The sequence below is a fragment of the Giraffa tippelskirchi genome, chromosome 2 (assembly GCF_054371585.1).
Source record: "Giraffa tippelskirchi isolate mGirTip1 chromosome 2, T2T-mGirTip1v1.2.pri, whole genome shotgun sequence".
Classification (NCBI taxonomy): Eukaryota; Metazoa; Chordata; class Mammalia; order Artiodactyla; family Giraffidae; genus Giraffa; species Giraffa tippelskirchi.
The window spans coordinates 42,259,828-42,282,507 of NC_137276.1; the positions used below are offsets into that span (position 1 = coordinate 42,259,828).

General features: G+C 37.6%; 1 protein-coding gene across 5 annotated transcripts in view; it reads left to right on the top strand.

The window, feature by feature from the left end:
• Nucleotides 1–22,680, top strand: part of PRKG1 (protein kinase cGMP-dependent 1) — a 1,340,287-nt gene that overhangs the window by 981,210 nt on the left and 336,397 nt on the right. For 4 of the 5 annotated variants that reach the window (XM_081557175.1, XM_081557164.1, XM_081557186.1 and 1 more), the window contains one exon: nucleotides 14,006–14,069. In XM_081557175.1, the coding sequence (XP_081413301.1) occupies nucleotides 14,006–14,069 (64 nt within the window). Of the gene's footprint in view, nucleotides 1–842; nucleotides 989–14,005; nucleotides 14,070–22,680 lie in introns of those variants that run through there. The other variant, XM_081557220.1, reaches the window with a different exon arrangement.

Consider the following 22,680-nt stretch of genomic DNA (forward strand, 5'->3'; position numbering starts at 1 on the left):
GTGTGGGGAAGGGTTGGTTGTGGTGGATGATGTTCGCACAGGGAATCAGGGTCCTGAAATAAGGGGATCTGGAAGATAGTTTATTCAGGTATAAATTATTGAAATATTTCCCCCTATATTATACCTTTTTAGGCAGTTTCATAGGTTCTTTGCATGTTTGTTTTTTTTTTATCTCCGTTTTTACTCAGTCCTAGAAACTTCTAGAAGATACTTCCTATCTATTTTTAAAGCCTAAATTCATATAAAGAGATTATAAAGAAGTGTCTGGGATCAAAAAGAGAAGGGGAAGGATCTTGTGTGTGTCACACATTGTTTTTCCCCAAAAGTGGGTTCCTCTGTGTGAATGTGCCTAAAGAGATGAAGGGGAAGCACCAGAGTTCCTAGCTTGACCAAAGGATTGCTTCCTCCTCTGTGGGCAAAAAAACAGAGATGTGACTTCAAGGGCTCTTTATGACCATAGTAGCAGAGAAATTAGAGACTTAATCCCCTACCTTCTGGGCATGATATGCCCCCTGGCTTCAGGTATGACCCTGAAGAAGAGCTAAACAATGAATGTGATTAAATAGCTCACAAAAAGCAAGGGTTGATACTCCAAATATAATTTGATTTAAGAAAACGAAGACATGGATCTTATCAGCACTCCTGAGTCTACACTAAGATTCATTTCTGATGCATTAGAAAGTGTGTTTTAATTATTAAATGTGTTAAATAATGCTAACATTTAGGACAGCAGGAAATGGATCCCTGTTGTTGCTGTTGTTGCTCAGTCACTGAGTTGTGTCCCACTCTTTGTGACGCCATGGACTGCAACACTCCATGCTCCCTGTCCTTCACCATTTCCCAGAGCTCGCTCAAACTCATGTCCATTGAGTAGGTGATGCCATCCAACCATCTCATCCTCTGTGGTTTCGGTCTCCCCCTGCCTTCAATCTTTCCCAGCATCAGGGTCTTGGTGGCAAATATTTACTGAATGTTTACTATATGCCAGGTACATTTTTAATGTCTTATATCTACCATCTAGCTTATTTTTACCGCAGCCCTATGCAGCAGGTGATATGATTCCCACCCTTTTTTTTTTAATCTAAGGAGGCTGAAACCTAGTGAAGTTAAATTGCTTATTAAAAGCATAGCTGATAATTAGTAGCAGAGCCTAATTCAGCTGTTCTCTTTTATGCTAAAGTACATATGCTTAGTCACTATAGAGTCTTCCTAGATAAGGAGTTTATATTTATCATGCAGAAAGTAAAATTATGCCTCATGTCTCTATAATGATTTGTTTTACCTAAAGTATTTTTACATGCAAGAAAAAAAATTCTTCTAATTTTTGTTATCTGGTGCAAGATGATAGGCAACTATTAAAGGGCTGGAGTCATTGTGTGATAAGGGCTAAATGCTGCTGATATAAAATAAATCTGAAGTATATTTGGATGGGACACAAGGAAGGGGGTGGAGAAAGAAGACCAGTTTTTAGACTTGCATAACAGAATGAACCAAGATCAATGCCAAATGATTCAATTAACAGAAAAAAGTATGTTGAGGGCAGAAAACCTCTTGCTGAGCTTACTAAGGGGAAAGATTAGATACCTGTAAGATTAAGAAGGACCTTTACTTTAATTCTTCATCAATAGAAATTGATTTCTTTGGTAAGCCAGATACATCTGCTTTTATTTAGTTAGTATGAACTGTAGGAAGCCTGAAATAAACAATATGTGTCAATTTCCTTGTCGTTAAACTGAATACAAGGCTGATTTCTCATGACATAATGAAGAGGCTATTGTTTTCCAAATGCTACCCAAAAATAATTAATATAACTCTGTATGTCTTGTTCTAGATTAGGACATTCTTGAACTGTTTATTGAAGTGATATCTTGCTGTATAAATATAGGGCTACGTCTGATGCTCTCTGGTTATATTTAAAAACTGAGATCTTCTGATAAAATCAAACCCTTTGCTACTGAGTAGGTTAAAAAAATTGCTTATTCAATATGAAAAACATTTAAACTGCATTTATATGTTCCTTCCAATTGTACAGTCATCCTTGTCTCCTCTATCTCTCATCCCACATTAGTCTTCTAGGAAATCATGTTGTTTCTACTCTCCAAATGTAGCAGAGCTCAACCACTTCTACAGTTAGAACTGGACATGGAACAACAGACTGGTTCCAAATAGGAAAAGGAGTACGTCAAGGCTGCATATTGTCACCCTGCGTATTTAACTTATATGCAGAGTACATCATGAGAAACGCTGGGCTGGAAGAAAAACAAGCTGGAATCAAGATTGCCGGGAGAAATATCAATAACCTCAGATATGCAGATGACACCACCCTTATGGCAGAAAGTGAAGAAGGACTAAAGAGCCTCTTGATGAAAGTGAAAGAGGAGAGTGAAAAAGTTGACTTAGATTGCTTTGGGTAGTATACTCATTTTCACTATATTAATTCTTCCAATCCATGAACACGGTATATTTCTCCATCTGTTTGTGTCCTCTTTGATTTCTTTCATCAGTGTTTTATAGTTTTCTATATATAAGTCTTTTGTTTCTTTAGGTAGATATATTCCTAAGTATTTTATTCTTTTTGTTGCAATGGTGAAGGGTATTGTTTCCTTAATTTCTCTTTCTGTTTTCTCATTATTGGAGTATAGGAATGCAAGGGATTTCTGTGTTAATTTTATATCCTGCAACTTTACTATATTCATTGATTAACTCTAGTAATTTTCTAGTAGAGTCTTGAGTATACTACCCAAAGCAATCTACAGATTCAATGCAATCCCTATCAAGCTACCAATGGTATTTTTCACAGAACTAGAACAAATCATCTCACAATTTGTATGGAAATATAAGAAACCTCGAATAGCCAAAGCAATCTTGAGGAAGAAGAATGGAACTGGAGGAATCAACCTGCCTGACTTCAGGCTCTACTACAAAGCCACAGTCATCAAGACAGTATGGTACTGGCACAAAGATAGAAATATAGATCAGTGGAACAAAATAGAAAGCCCAGAGATAAACCCACGCACATATGGACACCTTATATTTGACAAAGGAGGCAAGAATATACAATGGAGAAAAGACAATCTCTTTAACAAGTGGTGCTGGGAAAACTGGTCAACCACTTGTAAAAGAATGAAACTAGAACACTTCCTAACACCGTACACAAAAATAAACTCAAAATGGATTAAAGATCTAAACATAAGACCAGAAACTATAAAACTCCTAGAGGAAAACATAGGCAAAACACTCTCCGACATAAATCACAGCAGGATCCTCCATGACCCACCTCCCAGAATATTGGAAATAAAAGCAAAAATAAACAAATGGGACCTAATTAAAATTAAAAGCTTTTGCACAACAAAGGAAACTATAAGCAAGGTGAAAAGACAGCCTTCAGAATGGGAGAAAATAATAGCAAACGAAGCAACAGACAAACAATTAATCTCAAAAATATACAAGCAACTTCTGCAGCTGAATTCCGGAAAAATAAACGACCCAATCAAAAAATGGGCCAAAGAACTAAACAGACATTTCTCCAAAGAAGACATACAGATGGCTAACAAACACATGAAAAGATGCTCAACATCACTCATTATTAGAGAAATGCAATCAAAACCACAATGAGGTATCATTTCACACCAGTCAGAATGGCTGCTATCCAAAAGTCTACAAGCAATAAATGCTGGAGAGGGTGTGGAGAAAAGGGAACCCTCTTACACTGTTGGTGGGAATGCAAACTAGTACAGCCACTATGGAGAACAGTGTGGAGATTCCATAAAAAACTGGGAATAGAACTGCCATATGATCCAGCAATCCCACTGCTGGGCATATACACCGAGGAAAGCAGAATTGAAAGAGACGCGTGTACCCCAATGTTCATCGCAGCACTGTTTACAATAGCCAGGACATGGAAGCAACCTAGATGTCCATCAGCAGACGAATGGATAAGGAAGCTGTGGTACATATACACAATGGAATATTACTCAGCCATTAAAAAAATACATTTGAATCGGTTCTACTGAGATGGATGAAACTGGAGCCCATTATACAGAGTGAAGTAAGCCAGAAAGAAAAACAACAATACAGTATACTAATGCATATGTATGGAATTTGAAAGATGGTAACGATAACCCTATATGCGAGACAGAATAAGAGACACAGATGCATGGAACAATTTTATGGACTCTGAGGGAGAAGGTGAGGGTGGGACGTTCTGGGAGAATAGCATTGAAACATGTATATTATCATATGTGAAACAGAACACCATTCCATGTTCGATGCATGAGACAAGGGCTCAGGGCCGGGGCAATGGGATGACCCAGAGGGATGGGATGGGGAGGGCGGTGGGTGGGGGGTCCAGGAAGGGGAACACAAGTAAACCCATGGCTGATTCATGTCAATGTATGGCAAAAACTATTACAATATTGTAAAGTAATTAGCCCCCAACTAAAATAAATAAATTAAAAAAAAAAAAAGTTGACTTAAAGCTCAATATTCAGAAAACTAAGATCATGGAATCTGATCCCTTCACTTCATGGGAAATAGATGGGGAAACAGTGGAAACAGTGTCAGACTTTATTTTTGGGGGCTCCAAAATCACTGCTGATGGTGATTGCAGCCATGAAATTAAAAGACACTTGCTCCTTGGAATGAAGGTTATGGCCAACCTAGATAGCATATTTAAAAGTAGAGACATTACTTTGCCAACAAAGGTCCGTCTAGTCAAGGCTATGTTTTTTCCAGTGGTTATGTATGGATGTGAGAGTTGAATGGTGAAGAAAGCTGAGCACCAAAGAATTGATGCTTTTGAAGTGTGATGTTGGAGAAGACTCTTGAGAGTCCCTTGGACTGCAAGGAGATCCAACCAGTCCATCCTAAAGGAGATCAGTCCTGGGTGTTCATTGGAAGGACTGATGTTGAAGCTGAAACTCCAATACTTTGGCCACCTCATGTGAAGAGTTGATTCATTGGAAAAGACCCTAATGCTGGGAAGGATTGGGGGCAGGAGGAGAAGGGGACGACAGAGGATGAGATGGCTGGATGGCATCACCGACTCGATGGACAAGGGATTGGGTAAACTCCGGGAGTTGGTGATGGACAGGGAGGCCTAGCGTGCTGTGATTCATGGGGTCGCAAAGAGTCGGACACGACTGAGCGACTGAACTAAACTGAACAACCACTTCTCACCACCTCTGTTACTTCTACTCTTTCCAGATCTCATGTGGGTATTATTTATTGATGTTGACTGTATTGAGTTAAAAATAAGCATATGTTTAAAAATTTATTTACTAAGTCATTAAAAAGTTTAAAAATATAAATTTGGTATATAGCCACTGTGAAACAAACTCAGTTTCCTACAATACTAAGTATACCCTCATAGGATGCAGTTAAAAAAATTAATTAAAAAATGTGTTTAGATTTGTGACAGTCCCACCAAATAACTGATTTTATCTTGTGGATTGTAATGAGCACTTGTCTTTGAAGTCTTTCATTCAAAATATTGGAAGCTTTTTGCTTGTTGATTTGTCTCCTCATTCAGGATGCCACTTGTTCTTTTTTGCTATAGTGTCTTCCTTCATTAAGAGAGGTATCAGTTTCTGAATGACAGAATATGTATTTTTCACTGAGCTTTGTATCACTTTGTAGAAATCTCTGTAGTATTTTTTGATCGTGGAATCTTATCACATGCCCCTTCATAGCTGTTCCAAAGTTCTGTGGGAATTGTGGGTTTAACTCTGTGCCCTTGAGATCCTTAGCCTCTTTTTCCTCCAAGGTAGTGTGTTTCAAACAAAAATTCTTGGGGCAAAAAATAATAATACATGTTACCTTGGTCTTCCCTGATGGTTCAGACAGTAAAGAATTTACCTTCAGTGCATGAGGCCTGGGTTCAAACCCTGGTTTGGGAAGATCCCCTGGAGAAGAGATAGGCTACCCACTCCAGTATTCTTGGGCTTCCCTTGTGGCTCAGCTGGTAAAGAATCCACCTGCAATGCAGGAGACCTGGATTTGATCCCTGGGTTGTGAAGATCCCCTGGAGAAAGAAAAGGGTACCCACTGCAGTATTCTGTCCTGTAGAATTCCATGGACTGTATGGTCCATGGGGTCACAAAGAGTCGGACACGACTGAGCAACTTTCGCTTTCCACTATTCTTGTCTAGAGAATTCCATGGACAGAGGAGCCTGGCAGGCTACAGTCCATGGGGTCACAAAGAGTCAGACATGACTCAGCGACTAAAACTTTAACTTTTTTCACATATTAATATTAATAGAACCTATTTTTAATGACCCCCCCCAAAAAAAACAGTGAAAAGAAACTTGATTTTATATTTTTGCAAGTCTGAGTGTATCTACCTTAGAAGACAGCACATTCTCATATCTGCTTCAGTATTATTGAATCTGTTCAATTTCTGGGGGTTTTTTGTTCAAGTATTTAAAAAAAAAAAACCAGCCTCACAAAGATATGGAGCATAAAAAGGGAAGAGTATATTAATGGCCTTTTCAGATAATAGTGGACATTCTTATTTGACACTACACCAAAGCCCAGTAAAGGGTACTTTCTTACAACTTAGTTGTAATATGAAATCTGAAACCATATCAATGAACTTTTCTTACTTTGTTAAATTGTAATCTGTTTATTCATCTTGTACTTGGAATAGATCTTTCCCCGCATGGCCTTGTAACATCATACATGAGTCATCTGGAAAATACTGGTTCAGAAACTACAAAATTTATGATACCAAAACAATCATACTTGTTAATATCAACATTCACCAATGATCCCATCAAAAAAGTCTTCAATTATTAGAAAGCTGTTAATCAATCCCACAGTGGCATATAAAAGTTTTCTGAAGTTTGAGCTTTCATTTGAAAGTTAGAATTTTATTATTGGCAGCAAATGCTATCTGTTGTTTCCCTTGAAGTGACAGTCTCACTTTGTTTTTTGTTTTTTTTTTGAAAAATTATCTGCCAAATACTCAAGTCTGAATAAGCAGAATTTATGGTTTTTGCCTAGTAAAAACTTATGTTGTATAAAAAAAGTGGCTAATTCAGCTTGCAACTGCAGTAATTATACCAGTGATTTTTCTTGAGAAAACCATTGTACTTCAGTAAGCAGCAGAGATACTTTCTGTATGTTTGCCATTTTGTCATATAGAATATTAAAACAATTTGTACTCAAGGGTTAAAATTTAATACAATTAATAACTCAGTGTTTCACCAAAACAGTTTAAAGTAAAACTAGATTTTTACTTTATCAATTTTTTCTGACTACTAAACTTGATATTCCATGTATAGTGAGTAAAGGATATAATGTGAATATAATAATATAATGATGACTAGTATACTAGGGTTCCATGGTGTAGTGATTAGCACTCTAGACTCTGAATCCAGCGATCCAAGTTCAAGTCTTGGTGGCACCTCCAGACTTCCCAGGTGGTTCTAGTGGTAAAGAACCCACCTGCCAATGCAGAAGATATAAAGTGACTCTAGTTCAATCTCTGGGTTGCGGAGATCCCTGGAGGAGGGCATGGGAACCCACTCCTGTGTTCTTGCCTGGAGAATCCCATGGACAGAGGAGCCTGGTGGGTTACAGTCCATGGGGTTGCAAAGAGTTGCTCACGACTGAAGTGACTTAGCACACACATATTTGGTGTCACTGCCTTAATTTGTGTTGAGGGGGCTTTGCTTTTACACCACCAGTGCAACATAATGCTGAGAGCTCAACTCTCTGTACACCAGTGCCAAATTGAACTTTGGAGACATAGTTTTAGGTGAAGTAGAAAGGGATAGCTTTATTACTTTGCCGGAAAAGGGGATCAAAGTGGGTTCCTGCCTGGAACAACTATGTGTCACAATCCCCAGAGGATTTGATGGGGCGGGGGAGGTTATGGCAATGGTCCAAGGGTGGGATCTCTGACAAGACATAGGTGTGGGGGGGGGGGCCTGGAGGAGAGCATGGCAACCCACTCCAGTATTCTTGCCTGGAGAATCCCGTGGACAGAGGAGCCTGGTGGGTTACAGTCCATGGGGCCGCACAAGCAGCTTAACACACACAGGGCTTGCATGCCTTTAATCCTTTAATCTCCTAATCTTGGTGGTCTTCTCTGGTCCCTTTAATTTTGCCTCTGGTGGTTTCCTGGCTGCTTCTCTCTTGATTATTGTTGTTGTCCTGTACAACACTTTGCACCCAATGGACTGCAGCACACCAGGCTTCTCCGTCCTTCACTCTCTCTCAGAGATTGCTCAAACTCATGTCCACTGAGTCGGTAATGCCATCCAACTGTCTCATCCTCTGTTGCCCCCTTCTTCTCTTGCCTTCAATCTTCCCCAGCATCAGGATCTTTTCCAGTGAGTCAACTCTTCAAGTCAGGTGAGCAAAGTATTAGAGCTTTACCTTCAGTATTAGAGCTTCAATCCTTCTAATGAATATCCAGGGTTGATTTCCTTTAGAATTGACTGGTTGGATCTCCTTGCTGACCAAGGGACTCTCAAGAATCTTCTTCAGCACCACAGTTTAAAAGCATCAGTTCATCAGTGATCAGCCTTCTTTATGGTCCAAATCTCACATCCATACATGATTACTGGAAAAATCATAGACGGACCTTTGTCAGCAAAGTAATGTCTCTGCTTTTTAATATGTTGTCTAGGTTGGTCATAGCTTTTCTTCCAAGGAGCAAGTGTCTTTTAATTTCATGGCTACAGTCACCATCTGCAGTGATTTTGGAGCCCAAGAAAATAAAGTCTCTCACTGCTTCTATTTCCCCCCCCTCTATCTGCCATGAAGTGATGGCACTGGATGCCATGATCTTAGTTTTTTGAATGTTGAGTTTTAGGCCAGCTGTTTCACTCTCCTCTTTCACTTTAATCAAGAGACCCTTTAGTTCCTCTTTGCTTTCTGCCATTAGGGTGCTATCATCTCTGTATCTGAAGTTGTTGATATTTCTCCCAGCAATCTGGATCCCACTTGGTGATTCTTCAGTCCAGCATTTTGCATGATGTACTCTGCATAGAAGTTAAATAAACAGGTTGACAATATATAGCCTTGACTTACTGCTTTCCCAATTTTGAACTAACCCGTTGTTCCATGTCTGGTTCTAACTGTTGCTTTTTGACCTGCAGACAAGCTTCTCAGGAGGCAAGTAAGGTCATCTGGTATTCTCTTCTCTTTGAGAATTTTCTACAGTTGTAGTCCACACAGTCAAAGGCTTTGGTGCAGTCAATGAAGCAGAACTAGTTGTTCTTCTCAAATTCTCTTGCTTTTCTATGCTCCAATGAATGTTGGCAATTTGATCTCTTGTTCCTCTGCCCTTTCTAAACCCAGTTTGTACATCTGGAAGTTCTCAGTTCATGTACTGCTGAAGCCTAGCTTGAAGGATTTTCAGCATAATCTTGGTAGCATATGAAATAAGCACAATTGTGCAGTAGTTAGAACACTCTTTGGCATTGCCCTTCTTTGGGGTTGGAATGAAAACTAACCTTTTCCAGTCCCGTGGCCACTGCTGAGTTTTTCAAATTTGCTGTCTTCTTGAGTGCAGCACTTTCACAGCATCATCTTTTAGGATTTGAAATAGCTCAGCTGGAATCCTATCACCTCCACTAGCTTTGTTCATAGTAATGCTTCCAAAGATCCACTTGACTTCTTATTCCAGGATATCTGGCTCTAGGTGAGTGACTACACCTTCATGTTTATCCAGGTCATTAAGATCTTTTTTGTATAGTTCTGTGTATCCTTGCCACCTCTTCTTAATCTCTTCTTCCTCTATTAGGTACTTGCTATTTTTCTCCTTTACTGTGCCAATCTCTACATGAAATATTCCCTTGATATCTCGTTTTTTTGAAGAGCAACTGTAAGAAACTGCCCTTTGGAACACAGGAAAGGTCATGAGTTTTGTCTACAGGAAACAGGGACAAAAAAAGACCTCCATGCCATGGAGCTCCATAGGACCCCACTCAGCTTCAATAGTTCTTCCATTTGAAACGTTATTTTATTTGAAAAGTTATTCCAGCTATGTAGTTCAGCACCACTTGTGTTTATTACCAAGTATTCATATGCAATCTTCTTTAATGATTGGTTGATTCTGATGTCAAATGCATAGTAGCCAAACAGCTAGTCCCGCCATGACTGATTAAGCCATTTATAAGGCAAAAGTGCAATTCTGTGGACAAGATTTTCACCCATCTTTGTGTTTGCAGCAAAATCTTTAACTCAGCAAAGTATGATGTCTTTGAAAAGAGGCAGTACAATGATTTGTTTTACTGGCTTCTCCAGCAGTCATTCAGCAAAGTCAGCTCTACAAGACTTTATTTTTTGGCTTCCTATTATGTGACTTCTCCAGTCAATGCAGTATGGTAACTCATTCTGTCAGGTGCTTCACTTACTTCTTCATTTGCCCTTTGAAAAGGTATACCAAACAGTTTTAAGCTTGACAACTTCATCATGTTTACATTAAAAATTTGTTTCCTTTTCTTTAAATTTTGAATGATTGGGCACAAAATGATATCATAAGTAACATAATAGTATTTTTTAATTGTTCTTATTTTTAGATTTGTATGCCCAAATATTTGGGATGGAATTTCATGAAACCTACAATTTGCTTTCAGATTATCATCAAAAATATCTATAAATCTATTTATCAATATGCATATAAAGTTAGATGGATTGAAGGCAGATGAAGATGGTACAGTGTTAACAGTTGCCAGTCTAGGTGGTGGGGATACAGGTGATTCTTGAGTTCTTCTTTCAGTCTTTTCATTTATTTGACATTTTTCATAGTAAAAAGTTAGTTAATAAATAAAGTCACTGAATCAAAGGTTATTCATATTATTGCTTCACTTCTAAGTCATTAAAAGAATGTGGCATGGTTTAAAAATTACATGAGGTATTTTAAAATAGTTTTATTGTGAAGTGTGCTCTGCTGTGCTGTTCTTAGTCACTCAGTCATGTCTGACTCTTTGCAACCCCATGGACTGTAGTCCACCAGACTCCTCTGCTCTTGGGGATTCTCCAGGAAAGAATACTGGAGTGGGTTGCCATGCCCTTCTCCTCCAGGGGATCTTCCCAACCCAGGGATCGAAACCAGATCTCCTGCATTGCAGGCATTTTCTTTATCATCTGAGACACCAGAGAAGCCCACTGTGAGGTGGGTAGCTCAACAAGTCATCAGCATGATAGTCATTCAGATAAAAATGTTCATCCTTTTTCTTTTTTATCTGTACTGTGTTGTAACCTCTAGCAGGGTCTCAAGATCCCAGTTATTTTAGCTATAAAAGGGATGACTACAACAATAGTTCTTTGATAAGTCTGTTTATTTCTGTTACTTGGTTCCCATTTTGTTAGATCTGAAAGTGCTTAAATTGTTACCAAGAAATTCTTTAGAGTGTTTCTTCTTTAAAATCATCCTTAATTTTTATTGGTAATAAATGGCACTGAATGTTTTGAAGCATTTAAAATTGTAAAAGATCATGTATATATATGTGTGTGTGTGTATACATATGTGTGTGCTCAGTCACTTTAGTTGTGTCTGACTCTTTGTGACTCTGTGGACTGTAGCCCACCAGGCTCCTCTGTCTATGGGATTCTCTAGGCAAGAATGCTGAAGCGGGTTGCCATGCCCTTCTCCAGAGGATCCTTTCCCACCTAGGGATCAAGCCTGCGTCTCCTGTTTTTCCTGCATTGTAGTGGGATTCTTTACCACTGAACCACCAGGGAAGCCCATATGTGTATATATGTACATACACACACACACAAACAATGGAATATTACTGTATGATATAAAATGATACATTAGAAGGAAATCCAGCTGTTTTGTTTTCTACAACATGGATGGACCTTGAGGGCATTATGCTAAATAGAGGGAGAAAAATACTTCATGGCATCACCTATATGTGGACTCTAAATGAAAAACTCATAAGAACATAGACTAGAACAGTAGTTGTCAGGGACTGAGAAGTAGGGGGAATAGATTACAGAGTTTCAGCTTCTAACCATAGTTAGTAGCACTGTATTGTATAACTGAAATTAACAAAAAGAGTAGAACTTATAAGTTTGAAAAGTACATAAGAATAAATACATGGACATGACAAATGTGTTAATTAACTAGGTTAACTGTATGAGAGGAATTGTTTCACTATGTTCACTTTAAATATATTACATTTTTGTCAATTATACCTAAAGAAAGCTGAATTTTTTAAAACTAAGTAAAGTTGTAAAATATAATTTATTAAAATGCCCTCCTAAAACTTAATGTTTTTGTTTTCTTTAGTGGGTTACACAGTCATGCAAATATTATTTTTTTCCCATGACTAAGAATGCTCATGAAAATGAAAATATTGTAGAGTGGCTTGACATAGACTTAGCACAGAAGTATTAGGGCTCTCTAAAGAAGGCAGCCAATTATAATAAAATGAGAAAAACTCAGCTGTAGTTTGTGTTTTTCATAAATACCCACTGGGATAGAAATATTCTAATTATTCTTACATCTCAGAAGAAACTGAAATATATAGCTCATTAAAAGAACACGGAAGGACTAGATTTTTCAACCTGCATAACTCATGGAAACAGCTTCCTCTGTCTTCCTCTCTTTCTCTGATATGTTTCATCCAGCTGCTGAAATAGACTGCCTTCTGGAAATTAAAACCCACGTGGCTCAGACCATAGCAGTAAATCTGGTGGAACAGATGGTCCTGGATGAATTGTTTTACCTCTGCATAAAACCTTAGGATTTTATCAATAGGCTTTACACTAAGTAATGGGAATCAGAGTGACAAATTAACAGTAAAACTTGCATGCTTATATCCAAACACTATGTTCTGGCTTCTTACGTTGTATTATTCTAATCAAGCCAAAACCATTGTCCTCTAGCAACAAACCTAAGGTAAGCCTCATCCAACTCATCTAACTCATTTAAATATATTTGCTCTGTAGCAGTTTACCTAAAGATTGAGTTTATCTAAAGATCAATCTTTAATCAAATACCTTACATACAAATGTATATTCACTCATTTATAGTCTTTTCTTTACTCAAGATTGAAATAGGGTTACATGAGAATTTAGTTCCACATCCCAGTTAGATTTTCTAGTGGAGTGGATTTTCAAGAATTTTATGTTAATACTTTTTTTTTTTCTTTTAAAGCTGCTACCATTATCCATAGAAAATAAGTTTCATTGATTTGTGTATTCAACATAATTCAATATTTCCTTGCTGGTCTGTGAGTTTCCCTAAGAAATTTTTCAGGGTCTACTATGAATCTGGACTTTTTTTCTCCATCCTGTCTGATCTGATCCCTATAACTGTCCTAGGAAGCATTTGTACATCCATATTTTCATAACTGAATTCAACACATGTTCTTGAGTTGTTATTAACAAATCACTAAAAATATAGGAACTGAGCAAAATAGATACGGTTCTTAATTTTGTGGCATTTGATTTTGGCAGTGAGGATGGTCAGTAGCAAATATCTGACTAATTATCTAATTACAATTTCAGGAAGGGATAAAAGAGATCATAATAGGAAGACCTTATCTAGCTGGGGAGAGATTGGTGAAAGTGGGAAACTTCCAGCGTTATTGAATGCATGCTTGCAGTGCTGAATGTGTCATCAGTCGAGCTGTGTCTTAAAAGATTGGTAGCAGTTGGCCTGTCGAAAGGGAAGACAGAGAGTGTGTATATGTAGGGGGTGGTTCCTGGAGAGGGTGATGGAACTAGAAGGAATCTGGTGACAGCAGGCTGATAAGGGAGAGAGTGGTTTTCTCCCTATTGTAACTGAAACATTCAAGGTCACACAAAGAAATCTAAGTGAAATTTGAATTCAGTTCTCTCCAACCTCCAATTCTTTCTTGTACATCCTGTCTTTCCCCTGTTAGTCATCAGATTATGCTTAAGTTATTGCTATGGACTTCATTTGCAGCTTCTTAGTTATGAAATCTTTTTGCATGTTCATTCAGATATATTGCTCTTTTATTTATAAAAGTGAGCTACAGTACATGCCTTCAGCATCATCTCTGTCTTGTTTTTCAGTGTTCCAACATTCCAGAGCCTTCCTGAAGAGATCCTCAGTAAGCTTGCTGACGTCCTTGAAGAGGTAATTGTTTTTAGTCCTTGAACTTTTTGAGATGGGACTCAACCCATCACAGCTGTTCAATGACAAGTCACAAACTGCAGAGACCTTTTACATTTTTTTGAGCACCGGGATGAGATATATATTTGGCTTCATATAAAAGCAGCTCAACATATCTGACATTTATGCACAATTAGAAATGTGCAAATCAACTTAACTGTAGCAGAAGGAAATTTTTTCAGTGTGGCAAACATATTGTTACTTTGATTTCCAAGAATGGGAGATGGCATATATATATCTCTTATTTCAATTGGTGATAAGCAACATTGTAGTCGTTGCTACTCTGAAGATACAAATTAGCAAATTTATAACATGAATTAGAAGGTTGGGTACATATTTTTTAGCATATGAGTATTTTATGCACGTAATCGTATGTGTGAATGTGAAAGTGTCACTGTTACTTCTTTTTCTCTGTACCTATAAAGCACAGGAAATATTGAAGCAGGAGAAAGACAGGAGATTTGCACAAGTGGTGTCTTGAGTGAACACAAGAGGATAGGGCCCCTGGTGCCTATAGAAACAAGGAAGACACAGTACCTGGGCAATTATGCAGGTAGGGAGGTTGATGGAGTGGCTGGCTCTGTGGCAAATCTGTTCTGACGTCTATTTTCTCAGTGATCTAGAAACCAAGACCATCAACTATGGGCCAGATGTTTGAGAGGTTTGAAGACAGAAGAGAAGGTGTGAGAAAAATAGAAGAGGAAATGGACTAGGAAGGCATAGTATGATTGCCAATCATCACTCAGGCACTATTTGATATTACCAATCCCAAATCTCAGTTAAACAGGCAAAAAGAGTTCATCCAGGATGTATGATAAGACAGGTAGATCAAACTCCACTCTGTTGGACCAAAGGATAGGAGAATTTTTAAAGCACTGGAGTGAGTTGGTAGACAAGTATTCCAGTAGGTGTGTTACCGCAGAGTAGGTTCTTGTCTCATTGCAGAAAGAATTCAGAAATGAGATGGAAATCAAGAAAGAAAAGTGAAGATTTATTAAGCTCTCAGGGGGAGAGCTGGGACCCAGGTGGGCGGTTGCCCTGAGTTTCTTTGGCAAGTTGGTTATATGAGGTATGAAAATAAATGGACAGAATATTCATGGAGGAGAGAGGGGTTTGGGGTTATATATTTCCTGATTTTCATCCTAGCTCTACCTTCCAGGTTAGGAAGGATTTTTGTCCTTATTTAGTCCTTGAGACAGACATTCCTGAGCTGTAAAACAGCAGACCATCAGCCTGGAAGAAGATGTGTATGTCAAAACAGGCAAATTGAGAATTTACAGTTGAAAATTTTCTAAAGTAAACACCTTCAGAAAAGGGAGATCAGGAGCCTAATAGTGTCAGAGAGAAGCCTATCTACAGTTTAGTCAAAGTGAGGGGACTGTTCAGTCTGTCTGGCTTACCAGCCCATTTGCTCATGTGTGATTTTTCAGCCCCATTTGTTTCCCTAGATTCAAGTCCCAAGTAGGTAGAGAATGGGATTTAACCAGGACTGGTATTTTTCCAGGAAAAGCTGAGTGGTTGAAAGAGGGAAAAGGGGTTGCAGATGCATGTGAAGGAAGGATTATAGAGACTGCTCCTGGCATTTCGATCGGGCAAGAAGGAGAGGGATCCTGAAAGGAACAAGGGTCAGTGAGTGACTGGGATCAATGGATTTTAGTCTCAGGAGGCTGAAGAATTTTTGGAGTTGTGCTATCATAGAGATAACTGGAAAGATACTGAAAAAGTTTTTGTCTCTAGGTACTCACAATACCTCATAACTCAGTCAGTAAAGAATCTGCCTGAAATGCAGGAGACAAGGGTTCGATTCCTGGGTCGGGAAAATCCCCTGGAGAAGGAAATGGCAATTCAGTCCGGTATTTTTGCCTGGAAAATCCCTTGGACAGAGGAGCCTGGCGGGCTACAGTCCATGGGGTCACAAGAGTTGGACATGACTTAGTGACTAAACCACCACTACTCACAATACCAATAATTATATGATACATAGAATTTCAAAGGTTTCTGTCCACAAATTCTTAAGAGTCTTTTATCAGAGTGAGCTCCCCTAGGATTTACTGTTCTCTCTCATCTTATATGGGAACACAAAGTAAAATAGAAGTAACATTCGATTCCTGTGTTAAAATATAAAAGATCCATGAGAAAAAATTACTGGCTGCCTTTCTTTCTGAATGTGCCAACCACTGTACTTGCAACCTCTGTAAATGGAAAGCTGCTTTCCCCAATTCTTTTCCTCGTTGAATACGCTGAAGAACTCTCTGATGACCTTTTTCTTTTTCTTTTTTTCTAAACAAAATGAAATAAAGTACAAAATCACTGGCCCCAATCAAGCCTGTCCAAAATAAAATAAAATAAAGCCCCATGAAATGCTTTAATCATTTTCTTTCTTTTCCACAGCTGTGGAAGCATTTGCTATGTTTTGCAAAACAATAGCCGTAGCTCTATAAATAATTTTGACCAAAGAAATATTTTAGTATTTTATGTCCCATTTTCTCATCAGAAGATGCCTTAATTTATGTTATACAAGGCACAGTACAGTCTACAGCAAAACTGCATGAAAATAGAAACAGATGATTAAGTGCCCACACATTCACTCTGAAGGCATACAAATGAAGTAAACAGCCAAAATATGAAGTTAGACGTATGAATATACTACCCAATGCACAAAAGTATTCAATTCAAGTTGAATAAACAAGCACAATGAGAAATTAGATTAAATTATGTATCAGATAGAATGAAGCAAATTTGGAAGAACAAAAGCAATACCAGTGTCACATAACATTAAAGGAAAATGTGCTTCAATAATAATTGAGCTGTCTTTCTTCCTACAACATGTACAAGAAAATGAAAGAATCCCAGATCGTTTTGAAAAGCAAGCCTGTGTAATCATTGTGTTTAACAAAGAAGCTTATAGCCTTGTTAAAACGAATATTTATGGAACATCTGCCACGTGCCAGTAATCGTTCCCAACTCTGGGATTCAGGACCTTGTTCACCCAAAGCATATGTTTCAGTGGAAGGTACAGATGAGACATACGGAAATAGCATCAAAATAACATTGAGTGAGAAGGCCACTCTGTATTGGGTTAGGGAGGGAAGACCTCTCTGGTCTCAAGCTGAAATCTAAAAGCAGATACAGGATGCCATGTGTACAGGGCAGAGAGAAGAGAAAGCATAATGTCCTAAACTAGGAATGAGTTTGCTGTTCTTAAGGAATAGGGGGAAAAAAAAATACAGTGAAATGAGATGAGGCTAAAGAAAATACCCAAGGCCAGGTAGCAGGGGACTTTGCTGATTGTGATAAAGAGTTATGATAAGGTTTTTAAGTGCAATGGGAAGATTTTGAGGGTTCCAAGCCATAAAATGACATGATTTGGATTGTGTTTAAATGATAGCTCTCTGTGAGAAGAATGGATTATAGAGGGACAGATCAATTGTTTAGACAAAATAGCCCCAGATGAGGGTAGATGTTTGTATGTGGATGTACTTTCTTATTGACTGTTTCATTCCATTCATTATGAAACAAAGCTTCCAGCACAAGGGGAACATTTTTGAAGAATAGGGGCAGGGTACACAAGGACTGAGAGTTAACCCAACAAAGGAAACAAACATAATGAAAGAGGAATGAACATAATGTTATTGGTTAAGTGATTTAGGAGGGTATTTGTGACTGGAGGACAAATGCATGATGTTTGAGGCATCCTACTCTAACATTGAAAAAGAAACCATTATATGAGTAATTTCTGCCATTGCCCACCCCCCCACACATACCTCTTCCATAATTTCTAGTGTAGATGTACCCATTTATATGTTCTTCCTTATGAGATTGTAAAATGGGAACAAATATCCTTATTATTAGTGTTGTAATTTAGTGCCCATTTCTTTGTTTCCTTTACATCACATAGTGCAAGTATTTTTTTTATTGAATCTCTTATGACTTTTTCAGGAACATAGGAAAATTTTCTCTAGTTCCTTTGAGAAGTTGTGTTTATGCATAGACATCAAGAAGTTCTTGGTCAAAGGTCTATCCAGATCAAGAGCAACAATTCCATCATTTTCTTAGGTTGTGTTTCGCAGGACAAGTTGAAGGAATTAATTGATTCTCTAATTATTCACCTTCATTGTCACCATAGTATGTTCTTCTCATCTCGTATCTGACTTAAAGTGAGTCTTAATAATTAGTAGAGATCATTTTAAGAGCTTCAGATTTGTTTTGCTAAAGAAGTTATTTTCTAGTCTGTAAAATAAATTATAGGAGAATTTTTAGGCACATGTAGGGAATAGCAAGATCTGACTTTGTAAACTAGTTTCATTAACTTCTATACTATTCTGTATAATACAGTGAAAACTATATTGAATTCATTCATATTGAATGAATTAGTCAAATACTGGAATCTAGTCTGAAAGCCTAGGAAGTTCTTATGGGTAAATGAAAAGAGCTGTGAAATTATAAATAGAATCTAATCTTTTTTTCTTACTATAGCAACCTAACACTTTCCTTCTTCCTTTATGTACACATAATTAGTCTCTGTAGATGAGTTACATTTTTCAGATGGATGGAACAACCTGTAGCTAATCTCCACCTGAGAAATAGCTTCCTTCAGTGGCTACCTACCCAAACACAATGGAGGAAAGTCCCTGTAAATAACTCAGTGTCTAATATATATCCGCATATTAGAACTGTGGTGAGATCTTTAAAGGAAACAACAAATAAAAACAATTTCTTATAGAGAGGAGGAGCAGAGAATAACCTGATATCATGTTACAAAGAAGCTTGAAAATTAATTTGGGAAGGAGTTATGCTTTCACCAATAAGGGTGAAAATGCTTAAATAACTCAAGTAAAACCATATTTTATTGAAGACATTAGATTGAACAATCAAGTTAAGCCAACAAATTTGCTTTTTACCACTGGTATAGCTCATTCTTTCTTTGTAAATAGAAGTGGGACGTGGGTGTTATATTTAAGTCTCCTGATTTTTAAATAGAAAATAAAACATGTGAGAATCACTTCTTTGCTTACATTGAAATCTGTTTCACGTCCAGTTCTCTCATGAAACACTGGATTCGGTTGTCTTAGAATGAGAAATACTTCTGCTTCACCAGCTTTTTAAGAGCTCTCTACCTTTGGGTCTGCAGCTTTATGTGATTAGATCTTAGATACATTTGAGTCTAAATAATGGATTGTTCTGGTTTGTGTCCTTATACAGGGCATTTATTTATGTTTTCAGTTTGGGGATATTTATACTGTTATGGCCCTGACAAGATCTTGAACAAATAATATTCCCCCAAGTTTTTGAAATATCAAACAGGACATGATGAGAAAAATAGAAACAGAAAAGAGGCAAGCAGAGAAAACTTTTTTTTTTTTTTTCCATCTTAGAATTGCTCGATAATACGCTAAAAAGCAAATACTGGATCACAGTCCAGGGATCATTATAGGAAAAGGAGGTTAATGTAACACAAGGTACCCCACAGCTGATTCAATATGCATTGTTTTAGCTGTGTGACTATTCCTTGGTGTCACCATGTCATACTGACAGCTTCTTGAATTCCTTTGCATTCTCTCCAGTTGTGAGTAATACAAGGGATAAGTACTAGACTTGATGAGTTATTGGAATGCTCTGAAGCTTTCCCTTTTTATCATTCTAAACAGGTCTAGACTCTTCGGAAAGAAACTAGTGTAGTAGACATAAACATTATTAATTCTCTTCGAAATCTGTTGTTGTGACTAAACTTTTTGATTCTTGCTATTCAGAGCCAAGTTGGAGGGGATTTTAAGTACCCATTCTTTTCCAGTTGCTTTGGCCTGAAGGACTCTGAATTTGGACAGTTATCTGTTTAGATCTACCTGGTTCTTTTTGATTCTTTTTGGGTCTTCGCATCTACAGGGCAAATGACTGCTTCTGAAGGAGGAAGAAGTAGAAGGGTGTATGTTTATATTTTGTGGCAGGGTGGAGAGATTAAAAAATAAAGACAAACTCTCAGTTCATATGAATATCTGCCTATCTTATTCTATTACAGAAGTAAATGTAATGGAAGAATACATTTGCAAATGTAATAAGGAAATTTGTAAATTTGTAAATGTGATAAGGTAGTTGTGTTAGAGTTCTCCAGAGAAAACAGAACTGGTAAGATGTGCATGTGTAGAAAGAGAGATTTATTTTAAGGAATTGGTTCCTGAATTATGGATGCTGGCCATTTCAAAATCTGCAGAGTGAGCTGGCAGGCCATGGGAAAGCTAATGTTGCAGTTCAAGTTCAATGCCATCTGCTGACAGAATTCCTTCTTGCTTGGGGAATGTCAGTCTTTGTTCCATTAAGATCTTCATTTGATTGAATGAGGCCCACCCACATTATGGACGGCAATCCACTTTAACATTTCAATCAATGAGTTTTGAGTAATCTAGTCTCAAAGTTCACTTACCGAAATGTTAATCTTATAACACACACACAAAAAATCCAGAATAATGTTTGACCAAATATCTGAGCACTGTGGCCCAGCTAAGTTGACACATAATGTTATCATAAGACTTATATCTAGAATATATAAAGAATACTTACAACTTGATAATAAAATGATAAATATTTCAATTTAAAAATGAGTGGATTTAAAAAGTTAATAGATAAAAATGAGTGAATAGATATTTTTCAAAAGGAGATATACAAAAATCCAATAAGTACATGTATCTTATTATCAGTCATCAAGGAAACAAAAATAAGAACCATAATTATGCACCACTTCATACCCTGTAGGGTGGCTAGAATAAAAAAAGACAATGACCAGTCTTGGTGAGGATGTAGAGAAATTGTAAGTCTCGTATGTTGCTTGTGGGATTGTAAAATGGTGCAACTTCTTTGAAAAATGATCTAGAACTTGATCAGTAAGCATTTATATAATTTCTTCTCACCTGAAGTTTCTACCTCTTTAAATTACATATTTTGCTTATTTGTATAATCTATACCATAGTCTACAAAATATTCAGTTTTCATTTTTATTCAACTTCCTCACTTGAGTTGAACCAGTAGCCCTATATCTGACAAGGACCAAGAATATCTAAACAGGTTGCAATAATGGGTGGACTCCACTAAAATTAGGTAACAGATGAGAGTATAGTTTTGCACATGATTAAAAAGAAAAAAATAATACAGAAGGGTGGAACAGAAGGATAGGATAGTGAAGACAGGGCAGAATGTAGGCAATATTGCTAGAAAAAAGGGAAGAAAACAATTAAAATAACTTATAAATTTGCCCTGGAGAAGACCTTGGGGGAAGGTATTGGATTCCTTTTTAACTTAATGGACACAACTTTCTGTGTTCAAAGGATGGGGAACTTCATCTCTAAAAATAGCCTGGGTGAATGATTTAACCCATCACTGATGAATAGGGATAAAGCAGTATCTGCCTCTTGTAGTACTGTAGGTCTTAAATTGTATGATTACTGTAAAATTATTAACATGCAAACATCATTTCAGACATCCATCATCAGTGCTTACCAACTCCTTTCACATGTTGACACATAATGGAAAATGTTTATCCTACACACACATTGAGGTTAACAAATAAAACTCCTTATGACTGGAGGTGACTGGTCAGAGATTTTGACTGTCCCAATTCCTACTGGGCTTTCCATCTGAATGGCTGAGGAGGCATTTTGTAATGTCTGGAGACATCTATGCTGGTTATAATATTGAGTGAGGTTAACAGAAGGCTGCCACTGGCCTCTAGTGGGTAGGAGCCAGGGTGCTACTAAACATTCTACAATGCATAGGACAGCTTTACAACAATTCATCTAGTCCCAGATGTCAGTAGTGCTGAGTCTGGGAAATTCTCGTGTAGAGTAAATGTGATAGGACCTGGGAAACTCTACTGAAAGTATGAAGGAAATAAAATCATATAATATGATCAAGACTGCCAAAGACTGGTGGACTACTTTAGCCAGAGTGGTTAAGAAAGTTTTATCTGAAGAGGTGACTTTGAGTTGACAGCCATGGCAAGCATCACAGATAGCAAAATATAGTATATAATGTTAAGTATGAATAGAAATCATACATATTTGAAAAACTACAGTGTAGAAGGAATTAGTTAAGATATTGTAAGTACTCATGCATTGATTTGGTGCTTGAACAATATTGATTTTTTGGCTTCTACCTAACTCTAAGGTCCTGTACAATCACATTCTCAGCTGAGATCTCTCTAGTTCAGAGCCCCAGTCATTTTCATTTCTACCCCTGTGGGAAGTGTCTTCTCCTTTATCTCCTTGATCTATTTAGCTATCATTATATGGAAGCAATAAGTGCTTGTCCATTGCTTTAAATTAGTCTCTAGTTTTGTGAAGTGTTATCACTTTAGACTGTAAGTTCTTCAAAGGCTGTTGCTGTTCAGTCACTAAGTCATGTCCAGCTCTTTGTGACCCCATGGACTACAGCACCCCAGACTTCTCTCTCCTTCACTATCTCCAAACATGAGTTTGCTGAGACTCATGTCCATTGAGTTGGTGATGCCATCCAACCATCTCATCCTCTGTCTAGTAAAGGCTAGTGATATATTCATAATTTCTGTTCACAGAGTACTTGTAAGCTG